Source organism: Olea europaea, chromosome 11, assembly GCF_002742605.1.
Source record: "Olea europaea var. sylvestris chromosome 11, O_europaea_v1, whole genome shotgun sequence".
NCBI lineage: Eukaryota > Viridiplantae > Streptophyta > Magnoliopsida > Lamiales > Oleaceae > Olea > Olea europaea.
The window spans coordinates 29767223-29784954 of record NC_036247.1 but is presented as its reverse complement, the minus strand read 5'-3'; the positions used below and the strand labels follow the sequence as shown (position 1 = coordinate 29784954).

Below are 17732 nucleotides of genomic sequence, written 5' to 3'. Positions count from 1 at the left end.
TCTCTTCTCTCAACTCTCCTCTTCATTGCTACAACACACATACACTAAAAAAGGGCTAGAAGATAAATACATATATATAGGTTAGTTTAGTTCACTCTAATTAGGTTTAGGGTTCACTAAGTGGGCTACCCAATTAACCTAAATTGATGGGCCAATATTCAACTCCATATTAATCACTAAATGGTCCAACTAACCAAATAATCATCCGACCCAAACCCGAATCATCCAAAAGTGTAGTTCATCTCCGAGCCGAGCCGAGCCGAGCCAATGGTGTCGATAAATAATCCGACAACTGTTTTAAATCATCGTCCGGATTATTGGGTATCAAAAAACCCAACAAAATGTTTTAGTTACTTCAATCAGTCAGCAAGCCATCCATTATTTAACTGAATACTCTATGCGGCTTAGCAGAAATCTGACATGGCATTTTCTTTGTTTACTTATTTTTCTAAAGCCACACATGTAAATTTTTAACAGATTTGCTCAGATTATCTCCTGATTTGCAATTTTCCCAAATTATTTTCTGACTACAGCACTATAATTCGGTGAATTCTTACCTACAATGGGGGGATTCAACAGTTCCAGGGACGGAGATTCTTGATCTGTTTCCAAACCCAGTATCAAGCATTTCAAAATTACTTCGAATCCTTGTACTGCAACATCTAAACTAGCTCTAGTATACCATGTTAATACCATTCACATCTTGGTTCTTTCTTACTTTCTTTCTCCCAAATATCACTAGATTTGGTGCTGTAGTGATAATGAAAACTAGTGATAGATTTGTTTGGTGTTTGGAGCCCAAGAATCTAGTGAAGAAATGGGTTCTTTCTGTTGCTGTTCTCATACTGATGACTTTGAGGAACACCGAAGTATGAAACTGCAATGAGTTATTGGTGATGTCAGTGGGGACAGGCGTCATGGCGGTGGCAATTGGTGGTGGGTTGGGTTGCTTTGGTAGGGATGAACAAGATGAAGAAAGCCCTTCAACTTCTTGTTATAAGCGAGCCAATTGTAGTGGACAAACATAATAACATTTCTTCCATCTGACATCGATTTTAACAGGTGGCATTTGAAATTGAAGATTAAGCAAGATGTTAAGCCACTCTGAAAAATGCCAGGCCACGTGGATTATCCGTTAAATATTGGATGGAACAAGTGGGTGACTAACAATTTTACAAAGTTAATTGTCCAGTTTGGAACAAATTAAAGTTCAGTAACAAAAATGAAATTTTGGATCCAAGGTCAGTTACTACTTGTCTTTTAACCCACTATTCTTGTTTCCGTTCTTGAGGGCCTGTTCTATATTGACTTACATTTATTTAGGGCAAAAACTTTGTAGTTGAGTGGCATTCTGGTTCTAATATTCAATTAATGTGAGCTAATACTGCCTATCGTTCCTCCAGGCTATACCTCCCGAACAGCTGATTCAAGTGCTAAACCTTTTTGTCCAATTCTTCCTTGTCACGATAGAAATACAACTAGATTTAACTCTTTAGACTGTCATTTCACCAATGGTTCACTGTTCTTGTTTGTCTAACCTATTCATTGTTGCAAATTATGCACTCATTTACTCTAAAACTCTCCAGCATATTAGATGATTGATGCTATCAAGGTTATTTATTATGTGTTTTTCTCAAGCAGCTTAAGTGAATTATAAAGAGTTGGTCCTTGTAGACTTTGGGATTCTTCTACTTCAGTAAGTAATACCCTTCAATTTCAAAACTTTTTAAGTGAAGTGCTGACAAGCTACTGTTTCGGGGCCGCATTTACTGTTAACTATTCATCTTTTCCGGAATTTGTAAGAAGAGTTCTCCTAGCCTTCATCCAAGGATATCAGTTTCGAAGTTCAATTTCCAATCTGAGACTGGTAGGAGGTGAAGCACTAAGTTTTCAACTACAAGACCAGCCCTCTGCTCATTCAACTAACCCACCTCAACAGGAATTCACTGCCATGGGAAGGACAATTTCTCAAGATCAGTGTCCTTCATCAGACTCCGGTAATCATGCCTCAAGCTTCTTGTTACCATCATACTTTTTGATATTTTCCTTTTTATTTGATTCCGTGTGATGTATATGAATTACTATTATAATATGTGCAAGTGCTAGGGTTTGTAACCTGACTCCTTTCAGATTCACACATATAATTTAAAAAAAAAAAAAAATTAATTTAGTGTATACGGATTACTATTAGAATAATCTTAATGCCTGTTCTTGGTAGCTTGACTCCCTTCGAGTAGTTTTATGTGTTGAAAGTCGGTTATTTGCATGTGGGTTGACCCGACCTAAATCATATAAAATTGAGTTGGTAGGAGAAGCTACTATATTAATTCAAAAAGTGAAATCTCAGTGACCACTCGACACTTGAATAGCTCTATATAACATAATAGGGAAGCTACAAATTAACATATATGCATAGGTATTCTTGCACTAAAATCACCCAAAAGTGAAAATTTGGAAATCTATATATTGCACAGAACCATTGTCAAAGTTGGCATTTCGACTGTGGTGAACTCTTTTCATTGTTATTTGAGTTTTTTATGAAAAAAAGGTGTCTCAAATTGGTGACTGTGTTGAATATCCTTGGAATTTTCACATTTGAAGTAAGTTTTTTGAACATAATTTAATTATTATCAAGTTTTATAAATTTATCTGAGCTCTTTATGATATAACTAGCCGAATAATCTTAAATCTTAATCCAGCAATGAACACTCATGCTAGAAGAAATGATCAATCCCGTTGCTTCTTTCCTCCTCCTCTTCCTTTAATTATTAGCCACTTGTATAAATTTATATTGGATCTGAGCTATTATGTTTGACTTCGTTGCACCATAACAATGATAAAAATTATTTTGCCTGGTCCAAAAATATAATAAATTATGTATTATCATTTTATTGCAAGTACCTTTTGTGCCATCTACAATGTACATTTTCAAAATTCATGAAATTTTCGATGTTTGAATCTACCATGACATAGAATACTTCCATAAAATTTAAAAAGTTTCTTTTATTTTGGAGAAAAATGAAACCCTAGCATAAACTTTGAAAAGTAATGACCTGTTGAACCTTGATTTCATTCAATGAAATTAATCCATAAGTTTTCCCCATACTCGTATAACATGCTTAATTTGGACTCAAAATAAGATAGATGTGAATTTTCAAGTTTGGGATGAAACTAGGGTTTTATGTGAAAGTCTAGAAAATGGTGAGAAGATGAACAGTGATTTTTTGGTCCCTCTCTGATTGCTTTGTTTGTTGTCCCAAAACAATATGTTATGAATGGATTTTCGGAATTTGACAACTCGATTGGACCTAGCACGTTGAGAAATGGTTAACAGAATAAAATGTTGCTGCCACAACCGTAAGAGCATCATCTTTTTGCATGGGCTTCTTGCTGTCAGTATGCGCATGAGGATACTCATTAAGGCCTTCCCTTCTGTGAAATGCTCCAAATATTCTTCTTGACTTTTCAGTAATTCAAAATATATTTTTGGGACATCAAAAATATTTTTTGGACAAGTTTCCTAGTGAAATTTCAAGTATATAAAATTATATACTTTTGGCAAGTAAATTCTTTAAAATTTTGTGTTGATTTCAATATATATGTTTTATGGTTCTGTTACCTAATGGCAGTTTTGTGTTGCTACTACATGCTATTTATGATTTTTGTGACTGGAAAATACTGTTAAAAGTATTTTTAATTAAGAGTGTTGTCAAAAATTCATGATAAATTGTAAAAAAATATGATTTTTATCTCAAATGGAAGTACCTTACATGATGCATGACGAGGAACACGAACCTTAGAATAAACGCTCTCTCCAATTGCGTATATTGGTTAAGTTATCATCTTTTTCCTCGTTTGCTGGAGGTGAGGTATAATGCCCCCTCCAGTGTTTGTATTTTCTCCATATATTCTGATTTAGTATTAATAAAAACCACCCATATGGTGGTTTGAATAGAAAAAAGGTGCTGTAAGCACATTGTTCCGTTGTACATAGCAGAATCACATTTTTGTGGAGTGCATATATTGGGGCTTATTTTCACTTCCATTTTGGTTGTTGGGGGCATAAATTGTCAAACAGTGGGTTTTTTGTGCTGTGTCATGACATCCTTAATCCGTGATGGCTTATTATTCTTAATTAGCACCTTCTATCTCTCTGATGATGGTGAACTATGTAATGAAACGGTTTTTCCTTTCAATTGATTCAGTACACAGTGAAAGCTATGGGAATCATGCACAAGACATGAAATCTGCTGTGTTTTTTGGCAATCCAGATTTTTCCATCAGTGCACACTCTAAAATAAGCCAATCAACAGTAAGTTCATGGACTGCATTAATATTATTATTTTCTACTTACTTGGAAGCAATTTTGATCAAGCATGAGAAAAGGATTAGTTGAATTATGTTGGAACTGATTTTTATTCGTTTCATCGTATTGCAGATGCCGATTCCGTATGCTCATTCTGATTCCTACTTCAGCGGGTTATTTACTGCTTACGGACCTCATACTCTGGTAAATATTTCATTCTTTCAGTTCAAATGTTTGAAATGTTAACGTGCATGATTTTATTTATACTTGTAATACGTGTATAACCTTCTTTGATATCGTACCATCAAGCATATAATTGGGCATCCTTGATATTTTGCTTCTGGTCTTATTCTGCATTCTAAGATGTTGTGTTGCATGTGGTTTCCTAAGCATGCCTTTTGATTTGTTATATAATTCTCGATGTGAGCTTTGCCTAAAAAGAAATAGATCTTGAAAATTAGTGGGCTTTTGTGGCTTTGGATTTTCATCTCTTTAAAGTGATCTGTTTTCTTTGCACATTTGGACCTTTAATTTACTTGTCAACAAACAATAGCTCTTTTTATCAATTTTAATTCAATTAATTCTCTTTTCACAATGTTGTTGATTTTGAATTTATAATCAGATTCAGCCTCAGATGATGGGTGCATCCTCTGCTCGGGTCCCACTACCTGTTGATCTGTCTGAGGATGGTCCTATATATGTCAATGCTAAACAGTATCATGGAATACTCAGAAGAAGAAAGATACGTGCAAAGCTTGAGGCTCAAAAGAAGCTCGTCAAAACTAGGAAAGTGAGTAGTTGGGCGTTTCACCTTGATTGTTTGCTTGGATAAATTCTTTTTTCTTATATATGCTCACCCTTAGAATTACTGATTCTGAACAAGAAAGGTCAAATAGTCGAAGCTTAATCAAGATGTTCGATGATGTTTTCAGTTTCTCTTTCTTTTTTTAGTTTTTCATTTTTCCATCAACTATCTTTAAATTTCATTTATTAAATGTGAAATAGTTCAGTAACTCGAAAGATGGTATTTGTAGTCCCAATTTATTCCTGGTTCGAGGCTCAAGTCATTTTTATATTTAGTCCTTTAGGCAACAAATGTAAAGACTGGTGGGAGGGGGCAGCTATATAACTCAGACGATGAACTTTTGCATATGCAATGGAGAGATTTTTGATGGCTAGTGATTGAATCAAGAACAAAAATTATATCTTCTGATTATCATTTGGTTTAATTTTGGATTGAGATTATTCTGCTTGGCCTGTAGAAATAGTTACTAAATTAATTCATACAGACATATGAGGGGAACTCGACCTTATCTCCCGGTTCTAGTATGAATTAATTTAAAAAAGATTCATTTTTTTCATTGACTCTTTAAAATATCGATATGACTTTATTTTCTTGATGCTGCTCCATATACGACTTATCTTGCTGCTAATTTATCTCTTACATATTTACCAAGATACGCTCTAACGTTTTTATCAAATGTGACTTTTATCATTCTTGAATTTGATTATGTAGCCCTATCTGCACGAGTCTCGGCATCGTCATGCACTAAATCGAGTGAGGGGATCTGGTGGTCGCTTTCTCAGCAAAAAGCAGCCGCAGCAATCCGACTGCCTATACCCTAATAATTCCCAGGCTCAGGCTCAGGCTCAGGCTCAGGCTCATCAGGACTCCCTTCATTTCAATCAGATAGGAGATATTCTGAATGCTGATGCACGTGAGATTAAAACGAACAAGCATGATGTTCCTACTACAACCTGCACTGAACGTACAAGGATCGCCAGTGCTGATGTCATTTTCCCGCTGGCCGAAGGAAGGTTCCCGCCCCACACGGCTGTTTCCATGCAAGGTGGTAGTAACCTTGAATACAGTGGAAATAGGCATTATGCTTCCACTGTCCGGTAGGCAGTCAGAACTTGCACAACAGGCAATTCATCCTTGGCTTTATCAGTTGACTAGTATATAAATCTACCTACGTAGGACGTAACTGTATGTGGAATGCTTGAAAGGTTCTAGATTTGGTATTCTATCCATATTCTGGTGTACTTGTTTTCTAACTGTTCTTTGGATTGGTTTCTAAACATTAACGTTTGTGTAATAAGGAAATTCTCCTTGTTTGTGCATATTATTGCATGCATTATTCGTTTGGCGCTACCGTATCATGTGTTGTAATATGTTGTGGAACACATGTATACTCAAATAAATAGGTAGATTTCAGAGTGGAGTGAAGTGAGGAGAGCAAAGCGCATCAAACAAACAGAGCGGAACGACATAATAAAATTATTTTTGGGGTTTTCCTCCTAAAAATTTGTTTGGGCTAGGGTTAGTATGTGTGAGAGAGAGAGAGATGTGAACCTATTATTCACACATAAAATCATAGACATTTTGCTCCCGTGAATGCAGGTGTACCGTTGAATCACGTTAAATATCGTGTTGATTTTCTTTCTTGATATCATATTTGTTAAGCTCAAGTTATAATTGGCAATTTCCTAAGACTCAAATAAAATGGAACACATGTATACTCAAATAAATAGGTAGATTTCAGAGTGGAGTGAAGTGAGGAGAGCAAAGCGCATCAAACAAACAGAGCGGAACGACATAATAAAATTATTTTTGGGGTTTTCCTCCTAAAAATTTGTTTGGGCTAGGGTTAGTATGTGTGAGAGAGAGAGAGATGTGAACCTATTATTCACACATAAAATCATAGACATTTTGCTCCCGTGAATGCAGGTGTACCGTTGAATCACGTTAAATATCGTGTTGATTTTCTTTCTTGATATCATATTTGTTAAGCTCAAGTTATAATTGGCAATTTCCTAAGACAAAATGAAGTCCTAGTAGAATTGTACTATGAATTTATTGAGTTATAATCAAAGTCAAAATAGTTAAGGATTAGCAGTATGAATCTTGAAGGAGTCCAAAATGTCAAAGATGTTTAAGGTCACATATGATTAAGGGAATGCAATTAGAAGTTTAAAGGGTATCAAAGAACAATACAAGTTATGCTCAAAATTCCTAGTTACAATTTGCAACACATTTTTTACATAAAAAAAATTGAATTTGGAAAATGTTATTTCTCGAATAATTGTATTATTTTGAGTTAGTTTTCTAATGTATTTATTGAGTTATAATCAAAGTCAAAATAGTTAAGGATTGGTAGTATGAATTTTGAAGGAGTCCAAAATGTCAAAGATGTCTAAGGTCACATATGATTAAAGGGAATGCAATTAGAAGTCTAAAGGGTATCAAAGAACCTTACAAGTTATGCTCAAAATTCTTAGTTACAATTTGCAACACATTTTTCACTAATAATAATAATAATAATAATAATAATAATAATAATAATAATAATAATAATAATAATAATAATAATAATAATAATAATAATAATAATAATAATAATAATAATAATAATAATAATAATAATAATAATAATAATAATAATAATAATAATAATAATAATAATAATAATAATAATAATAATAATAATAATAATAATAATAATAATAATAATAATAATAATAATAATAATAAATTTGAATTTGGAAAATGCTATTTCTCGAATAATTGTATCCCTTTGAGTCAGTTTTCTAATGCATTTTGAATCACCTCAATCCAATATCAGTAGAGAAAGTTATGATGAAAATACCGATGATTGCTCAACTATTGTTCGCCTAGTGCTAGCTTAGCTCTCGAGCGACAGTCGACGTCGAGAAATCCTATTTTATTTCAAAGACTTGATTTTGAACCCTTTTTATCAACTCTATGGATGTCCTAAATTGTGATGAATTATAATTATTCCACAGAGATCAGTCTCTTAAAGAATTTATCCATAAATTCAAACATTGTTTTATTGATTGAGCCATATGCTTCTACATCGAACCACAAATCAAAACACAGAAGATCGTTGATCAAGTACCAAAATCTACATCCGCTCATTAGCCTTCAGAGCTACTTGAGTTTTGTGAAGAGGCACTTGGAGTTTCGATGCTAAAGAACGAGGTTTGTTCTTGGAGGTCTACACAAGATAAATGAGACTAGGGGTCGAAAGCTAGTGCGAGGATCACGGAGTCCAGAAAGGTCAAGGTGATTATAGGAAGAATGTCAGATGGGACTAAGAGTTAGTTGGGTTTGGACCATACTGTAAATCTCATCGTTTATGGTGGATTATTGATGGGGACAAAGTACATGAAGTTTTTGATCCTTTACGAAAGGTTTTCTATGTGATTATATTGGTGTTATTTACCTTATGCAATTTACAAACTTTGGTATTCAAATTTAGCATAAATTGACTTGTTTGACCTAATAATTTGGACACAATTAAAAATGACTTGTTACCTTATAATTGTTTATTTCCACACTTTGAGTCTAAATAAATAAATTGGCCAATTAGAACTTTCATTATTGTTCATCACTATTGTTGCACAAAACACAACATCACTTATGCTTAAAATCTGTCCCCAAGCTGCCTGCTCTTTCTTCAACTTGAAAAGGGCTAAAGCTAATTAGTGACAAGAGTGACGTCGTAATAAGCTTAGAAGGTGCGACCGAATGACATTTTTTCCTTTGTAGTATTCATTCTACTTTAATCACATCAATATACAAGTGGAAGATTAATATGAGACACATATAATAGCGTGAGGAGGTTAATATGAAGACCATTCACACATTTTGGTTGAGTTTGTAAAATTAATTTTTCTTGTATTCTGTCAGCGACAACACAATTAATCCTATTTTTATTGAAAAATGATTTAGCAGTTTGAAAAATTCTGGGCAAAGAGTCATAGCTTTGTCTCAATCAAACAGGATTCTAAATATATTTTGAGTTTGATTTTATTTTCTGTTTTGTTTATGGTACATATATATTTCTATTTGTAAAGATAATTTTTGTATTTCCTTTATTTTATTTTATTTTATTTTAATTTTTAAATACTGTGAACTGAGATTGAACGTTAGAAATAATATAATGTCAAGTGTACACGTGATCATATTTTTTTCGCATTTCATATTAATTGCGAAACTCCAATTTAAGTTTTTCCTTTCTCGAACGAGCATATGATGTCTTGTAAGAGTGCATGTAAATCAATTGGAACTATGCACACTTGTACTGTACAATAATAAAAGTCATCAAGAGACCCTCAATGGTCAGTACAGTGAGATTCAACCACCATCAATCTACTCGTCATTAATTCCCTGCTGTTAAGTGAATTTTGTTACCCAATTGAAATCAAGTTCTAATCACACCAACATTTTCTCATCATTTTTAACCCCAAGCCAAGCCAAGATCCAAGCAGTGGCATTTGACTTTTCACTTGTTATCAACCACTTTATTCTGATGGAATAAGCCAGATGTTTTTGCCCACCTACTTGACAAATGTAGTTGTGTTAGCAGTTGATTGGATGAAAAAGTTTATCGTTTTTTAAGAATTTTGCTAAATGTACATTAGTATGTACATCCGGTACCTTGCCATTGGTCGAGGTGCCGGTGGGCCCCGACACGGTAGGCGCCTCGGCATTGTGTCCATTATGGACACCTCGATGTACACGCTACTGTACATTTAGTACGGTCCATTTTTTAAACAGTCTAATTATGACATGTCATGACAAAAATTTCTAGCAATGTAGCATGGTTCTATTCTGATATACTAACTGGTAAGTTGACTGTTCCTTTTAACTCCATGTCAAGAAAATTTCTCTCCTCTTTCTAACATCAAGCAATACAACTAGATGGCTACCAGGGAGAGGCAGCCTCGCCGTAAAAAGCAGCCTTCATTCTCGTCTTCTCTCCTCGACTCCATTTACCAGTCCATTGACGAGCAAGAAATGGAACATTTTGATCTTCATAGAAAAAACAATTCTGTACAAGTTAAAAATGAAATCCAAAGTTTTCGACGAGCACTCATGATTGAAAAATGGATGGAAAATTACAGAAGCAGCAGCAACGCTCCAACTTCAAGGCTTTTTGCATCCAATTCAGGTTCATCAACAGATTCAAGCATGTTTTCATCTTCCAAATCCACGTCAAAGTCATCAGCTGCTTCCTTTGATCAGAAACAGAAACAGAAACAGAAACAGAAGCAAGATCAAATACCTGTCATTGAGAAACCTGGAAAGATTTTACAGTCTGAGAATAGAACAAATCGACAAGGTAGATTCTCTAAAACAAAATTATGTGCATTGAAGATTTATGAAGATTTGAAGAAGGTAAAAGAGCCGATTTCACCAGGCTGTAAAATTACCAACTTTTTGAATTCCATTTTCAGCCCAAGAAAGTTGAAGAAAAATCAGGTTATGGAGGAATGGAGTTCAATGAGGAAGTCTAGATCAATAAAAGACACAAAAACATGTTCATTGGCTTCAAGATCTTGCTTAAGGAAAACGCCAAGGGGTAATAAATCGAAAAGGTCTGTTAGATTTTGCCTCGTTAATGCAGTTGTATATGAAGATCCTCCACATGTCCCTTATCAGTATACGAACACTCATCTCTCGAGCACAGGTTCAAGTTCAATCCGACCACAGAAAAGTAAATATGGTTATGATTATTCAAGTACTGCACCAATATCAAGTGTTGGCTGCCAATTCATAAAGAAAAACATTGAGAGTTCGAGACTTGAAGAGGTGAAAAATTTGAGTAAACATGGATCCAGATATCAATTTTATGAGAATGAGAGTGAGAGTGATTTGGATAATAAGAGTTGTACTAGTTCTGATCTTTTTGAGCTTGATCACACTGTCAGGTTTGGAACTGGAAATGAAGAAGGATTGCCAGTGTATGGAACTACAAGACTTGAGGCAATTGCTGGTGGATTTGTTATGTAGTTAAAATAATTGACACTTGATGTATATTATCAATGTACACTCGAGCATTTAAGCACATTTCTTCTATTGAATGTCACTCTAAATTTGTATCATATTGTTGTCAAATTTCTATACTTGATAATCGGCAGCTAAAATTCAACGAGGTAGCAGATGTTTAAAAATGTCACATAAGTTATGTTCTTATTCGACTGGATTTAGTTTTGTTTTACTGAAATTGCTTATACTTTTGTTTCAATCAAATCACTGAGCTTGCGAAATTAAACTAAAAAACGACATTGGTGCAGAATGAGATACACTTCTAATGGTTAAATTGTATGAATTTTGCCATATTTACATGGGGTTTTTTGTCCAATGGTTGGAACATCAATTCACTTAATTATAAGGGGTCATCACTTTGAATCTTATACATCATGAACATGTGCGGCGTACAGTGTAATAATAGCAGGCGATATTATAGATATATAAGATTTTCGTTCATTTTTATTTTTAATATATCTTATGAGTCAGAACAATGTTATATATCCAATTGTCCTTTGGGAAGTTGAACATTTCCTTGTCACAATTATATGTATCAAGAGATAAACAGAAAAGGAAAGAGGGTGCCTCAATTGCAATTATAGTAATAGGTACTTGTTTATTTGGATTGAAGTGAAAATGATAACCCTTTTTCTTTTCAAGATTAGTAAGTTAGGATTGGATTCAAAAAATATTTATAATCTCCTAGTTCATGTGTCAATTTGTTAATTATATTTTAAATCAAAGTTACTTTACTTTTGGGATCCCCAGCATAATGGAAGAAAGGAAGAGCAAAAAGTCTTTTGTGGAAAAAAGTGACTTTATGATGATGTCTACTAAATGATTGAATTAGAGATGAAGTTTTTATTTAGAATAGTCAAAAAGAGAAAAAGATTGAGAAGTCATGAGAGGGGAGAAATAGAGCAAATAAAAAAAACAAAAAAAATAAAAAAATACTAATAATCAAATTTAGCTAGAGTAATCATTGACAACAAAATTTAAATGAAATACTTTCACCCTAATTATTGTCCGAACTGATACAACATTAACCAGAATAATTGTCAAGAAACAGTAGATATGAGGAAAAATATGTATGTTTGGGTCCAACAAGAGAGAGAAAGAGGGTCAATCCAAGAAACATAGTCAAAATGCACACCAAAATACAGATTTTTTTTTTATTATATATATTGTTGGTATTATCAATTCCAGAAAAAAACTAAATTAATGACGGAAAATTAAAGAGCACTAAGAATTTTTCGCTTAAAGCTCGGATGTTCACTCAAAAAGGGGCTAATCACCATGTTGAGTATCCACCAAAGTTGTTATTACTCTAATCCACTTGAAAATGCAAAAGATTATTAGTACAAGAATCACAACTCAAAGATCCAATGGATCTAACCCTCAAACCCCCGTTTTTCTCTCTAAAATATTCTCAACAAATTACACATAGTAACCAAAGGTTACTGCTCAAACCAAGAATAGAATCAACCTCTTTACAAAGTAATCTACACTAGACTTCACCAAGAATATCTAGAAATCATAGATTATAGACCAAAAATTAGAAGTTATTTTAGAGAGAAGACGTAGAAAATGAATGAGAGGAAAACCCTAGAACCATCTCACATATATGAGCAAATGAGGATTCAAGATATATAATACAAAGGGTCAGAATGCATCGAACGATTGCATCAGCTTCAAGGGGCGTCATATCGACCTTTCAACTTAATATACAATAGTCGCACTTCAGTAAAATGCGAGAATGTTCAAATGGAAGGCAGTGGGTTCACATTCCATCAGTGGGCTAAAGTATTGAGTTCCATCATTTGCCCAAAGTGTTAAGCATAATGTTCAACAGATATTAAGTTCTTAGTGGGCATACAAAAGACCCCATTACGAATCTCGTGTGTCAAAATATTGCAAGACTTGACATGATAGCTCACGTGCAATTAATCCAACTTTTTCTCTAAGAAAAAGTAGATTTTCGGACATCTTCTATACCCCATTTAGCATAATAGTGGTATTAGATTTGAAACCATGAAAATTCAAAGAAATTGCACTAAAGTTTAATGTTTGTAGCATTTGATGTGACCTTCATGTTCATATTTTTCAAGAATTGAATAGCTAATAAGAAATTATGCTTTTTAAGATAATTTAATCGATATAGAAGTCAAATATCGAGATATCTTTGATACTTAAAAATAACTAAGTTAAATAAAATTAAAGAAAAAAGTGCTGCCGCATTCATTTTGACGAATTCAATGTAACAAATACATGTTTGTCAATGTGTTTATGAGGGAATTCACTTTCTTGAGCTGATAACATAGTGCTGTGATAATTTAATTAATTTGGTTCAATCATACTTAAAGTGGTTCATAATCAAATTGTTTATGGATCTATGCAGTAACAAGCTAACGATTTTGAAAAGACAATTTAGATTTAGTTTGGTGGTTTTTGCTTAGTTATGAAGCCTAAATCTATTGCACCATCATCTAATTCTTGATGTTTATATCGATTTGGTGAAGTATAGGATCGGGTCGACAATATCTACTATAGAACAATTCTGAAAATGCTTCAAAGGATGGTCACACTACCCTTTATAAAAAATTTCTTTTCAACATTTGGTAACTTGACAAACTCAACTAGTGATCAAGTACTTAATAAGCTCGACCACTCCACGAAATATTCAAGTTGAGAGATTACTAGCTTGACGAACACCACAAAATTGTTCAGGTGTGCGCTTTTTACGAGAGAAAAAATATAATGATGACAAGTTTTAATTAGGTAAATAAATTGTTTTAAAAGAAAAGGTTTAATTATGTTTAACTTTCCACTTTAACGTTTAAAAGTGGACTATTTTGAAAATTTCAAGAAAACAAATTATATTGATTGTATAAGTAGACCCCATGTCCTGTATCATAAATTCAATTCCTTTTGAATTTATCCTTTCTAGTTTTATTATTTTTAAACCCTATTCCCATTTAATTTAATATCGTGTATCAAAAGAACCCTAAATGATTCAATGTTATTGTTAAACTAATAATTCAAATATATAGAGAGGAAAACTAAAAGAGGCTAGGATTTCTACATTAATTGAATTAATGAAAATATAAGAAAAGGGAAACTTTAAATAGTCTTACAAGTAGACAAATAAAATGACTAATCTACCCTTAATATAAAATTAATATATTTAATATCTCCCAGCAAACTCATGATGCTGCTGGAAGAAGCATCGAGAGTTTGCCAAGCAAAAAATGAAATCGCGAAGTGGAATGTGACTTCGTAAACAAGTCAGCAACCTGCATAGTGGAAGAAACAAAAGGTAACGTTATAGTGCCAAGTTAATAATGATGTCGAGTGACATGACAATCAATCTTACTATACTTCATCCTCTCATGAAATACTGAATTACGTACAATTTGAATAGCACTCTTATTATCACAATACAATGGAGTAAGTTGCTGGAAAATATACCCATATCTGCAATCAACCAACGTAACCAAACTATTTCACAAGTAGTAGAAGCCATGGCACTATACTCTACTTCCGTGAAAGATCTAGAAACAATATCTTGTTTCTTGCTCTTCTAAGAAATAAGAGAATCACCAAGAAAGATATAGAGGCCAATGGTAGATCGAAGATCTGTAGGATCACTAGCACAATCAATATCACAATATGCTCGTAATTCTAATGAAGAAGTAGAGGAAAGTAAAAGACTCTAAAACTGAATGCCCCGACGATACCTCAAGATACGAATAACAGCAGCCCAATGAACTGTAGTAGGCAAGATAACAAACTGACTAACTATATAAACAACATGTGCAATATCTGGACGAGTGATGGTGAGATAAACCAAGCTACCAACAATAATACGATATAAACTAGGATCCGATAATGGAGATCCATCATAAGAAGAATATTTAGCATTAAGCTCAAGAGGTGTATCAATAGTCTTATTATCAGTAAGACGAGCACGCTCAAATATATCGGCTATGTACTTAGACTAAGAAAGAAGATAACCTTTCCAAGATAATGCAACTTCAATACCTAAAAAGTAACTGAGTGAGCCTAAATCTTTTATTGCAAAGCAATGAGCTAACTCTGACTTTAGTGCCACAATCCCATTAGTATCATCACCAGAAATAATCATGTCATCTACGTATAAAGAGAGTAAAATGCAATCAGCAGCTGTACATTTGTAAAATAAAGCTGAATCATGATGACTATAACGAAAACCAAGTGAAGTAATCACAGTTAAAAACTTCTCAAACCAAGCTCGTAGTGCCTGATTGAGACTGTAGAGAGTTTTTTGAAATTTGCAAACTTCACCAGGTTGATGAAAAACACCAGGAGGAGGGACCATATAGACTTCTTCATATAGATCTCAATTCAAGAAGGCATTTTTAACATCCATCTGAGATATACTCCATCGACGAACAGAAGTAATTGCAATAAAGATACAAAAACTAGTCATTTTTGCAACAGGTGCAAAAGTCTCCTCATAAGCCATACCATACTCCTGAAAATATATATTTACAACTAGTCGAGCTTTATATCTTTCAATAGATCCATCTGACTTAGTTTTGATTTTATATACCCATCGAGAACCAATAGTTCGTTTTCCTGGTAGTAGAGATACCAAGTCCCATATATGTGTCTGGTGCAGAGCAGTAAATTCCTCAACCATAACCTCCTGCCAAATTCTATCACAAACTGTTTCTCTATAGGACAAAGGCTTAGAAAGACGATAAACAGAAGCTAAAAATGAAATGAAAGAACTAAAGTAAGAAGTGTAAGCAAAATCTAGTAATTTAGTGGACTTATGAGTACGCATAGAGTAACGAGGAGGAGGAGACCCATTACGAGCTAACAGTTATTTCTGTGCATTCTTGAAAATGGTTGATTTAGTACTAAGTGAAAAGGTTAAAATTAAGATGATAAAAAAAACTCTCGTTTATTAGGGCTGATGCTTGCTTGCCTAATTTTAATAGGTCGACAATATTATGCATTATATGATTTAGATAAAAAAAGGAAAAACGTAGTGAAGGTTTCATACCTTTTAAAAGAGTATATATTACACTTAAAACGTTTAATTCGTAGCAAATAGTCCTTAAACCTTTCAAAATGAAGTATGCAAGGATTTCTAGATGGTTTTCATCTCAAATTGACCAAAAGTCAAGGTTTGACCATAATTTAATCAATTTTAAAAAGCACAAATATAATCTATTATCCTTTTATTAATTAAAAAATAACAATTTCTATAGAAGGTCCCAAATCTTTCAATTATTTATTTATTTATTTATTTATTTTTGCTTTAATCCCTTTTGATAAAAAAACCAATATGCCAATATAAATGGCTTGAACATATCTATATACCTGTAGTTACAATATTACATACCATAACCATATTGAACACTTTGCACACTTCACACACACACACACATACAACACACAGATAAATGATCTAATGAGCAATGATGCTTAGCTAATGTTAAGTACCGATGACATGTAAATAGTTTGGTAATATCAAGATTCCTCTAGTTGACCCCCTAGAAATATGTAATATATACATATTTCAACTGGTGTTGCAGAGTTTTAATGTTGTAGAGAGAGACCGTGGCTTCTATAATTAGCTAGTAGCGGTGATGGACCATAAAATTAAACTCTGAAAAATAATTTGAGATTGGACAAAGATAGGTCAAGAACACAGTTGATTTTGGGAATATAAAGCGAATTATTTTTCTTTTTTGTTATAGAAATTTTGTTTGGTTTTTCTGTGGATGGAAGAGAGATTGGTCATCAGCAATGGTGGTGCTTAGATCCGTGGGAAGGAGGAAATGGATAAGAAATGGTAAAGGAACTATCAGATAGTCCATAGTTGTTGCCTTTTTGGCTTTCTAAATCATGTCCCATATGAAAGAAAAAATATCGTAATTAGCATCTTTCACCTTTAATGAGATCCGCATTGTACTCAAAATAGGTTTTAAGGAAATATGGGATACGCACCTTGAAGAACAAACATGGTAAAATTATTCAATAAATGCCACAGTAAAGAAGTTTATCCAAAATTCGAACAATTAGTTACAAGTTGAGATAATTGGAATTAAATTAGAGAGAGACTCGAGGAAAACAATATGACATTTGACGTTGTCTGGTGGTGCATTATGGGCGTGTTTTATGTTCGTATGTTGGTTCAAGACTTCTCAATGTTCTGGAATGAATATGTTGTGCTATTATGATTAACCCAAAGAGGTTCCAAACACAAACACAAACACAAACACAAAGTAATATTACTACTTACTTGTAGTACCTCATGCTACAAATAAGACACGTCTTATCTATCTATATATCTATCTTATATGACAAAATAATTAAAAAAGGAATTTTCTTTTCTTTTCTTTTTCACACGTTGTCAAAGAATTGGACGTACTCTTTCTTTTTACTTTTTCTGCAATATACATTCGGTTAATTTGGCATTGGCTGAATTCTTCTTGAAATGCTGATCATCAATATGCTCAGCTCATGTTAAACTGTTAAAGGGGAAAATTTGTGGACAAAGGGATTCTTCTATGCACCAACATGGATATTTTGAAA

At 33.4% G+C, this 17732-nt stretch overlaps 2 protein-coding genes across 2 annotated transcripts; both read left to right on the top strand.

Annotated features, from left to right (window-relative positions):
- The first annotated feature begins 281 nt into the window (after positions 1-281).
- On the top strand, positions 282-6461 carry LOC111404014 (nuclear transcription factor Y subunit A-7-like). The gene is made up of 6 exons (XM_023032724.1): positions 282-1696; positions 1804-1997; positions 4206-4312; positions 4439-4510; positions 4929-5096; positions 5823-6461. The coding sequence occupies exons 2-6, from the start codon at positions 1952-1954 to the stop codon at positions 6210-6212; spliced, it is 783 nt and encodes a 260-aa protein (XP_022888492.1). The 5' UTR covers positions 282-1696; positions 1804-1951; the 3' UTR covers positions 6213-6461.
- Positions 6462-10034: 3573 nt separating this feature from the next.
- Positions 10035-11126, top strand: LOC111404682 (protein BIG GRAIN 1-like B). Its single transcript, XM_023033455.1, has one exon. It carries the CDS (start codon positions 10035-10037, stop codon positions 11124-11126), a length of 1092 nt encoding a protein of 363 aa, XP_022889223.1.
- Positions 11127-17732: the final 6606 nt, after the last annotated feature.

Bases quoted from the DNA above. Each gene is read 5' to 3' on its own strand.
- LOC111404014 (XM_023032724.1), top strand. From the start codon at position 1,952: ATGGGAAGGACAATTTCTCAAGATCAGTGTCCTTCATCAGACTCCG. The intron at 4,313-4,438 runs GTAAGTTCATGG...ATCGTATTGCAG, and splicing joins CTAAAATAAGCCAATCAACA to ATGCCGATTCCGTATGCTCA. The intron at 5,097-5,822 runs GTGAGTAGTTGG...TTGATTATGTAG, and splicing joins AGCTCGTCAAAACTAGGAAA to CCCTATCTGCACGAGTCTCG.
- LOC111404682 (XM_023033455.1), top strand. From the start codon at position 10,035: ATGGCTACCAGGGAGAGGCAGCCTCGCCGTAAAAAGCAGCCTTCATTC.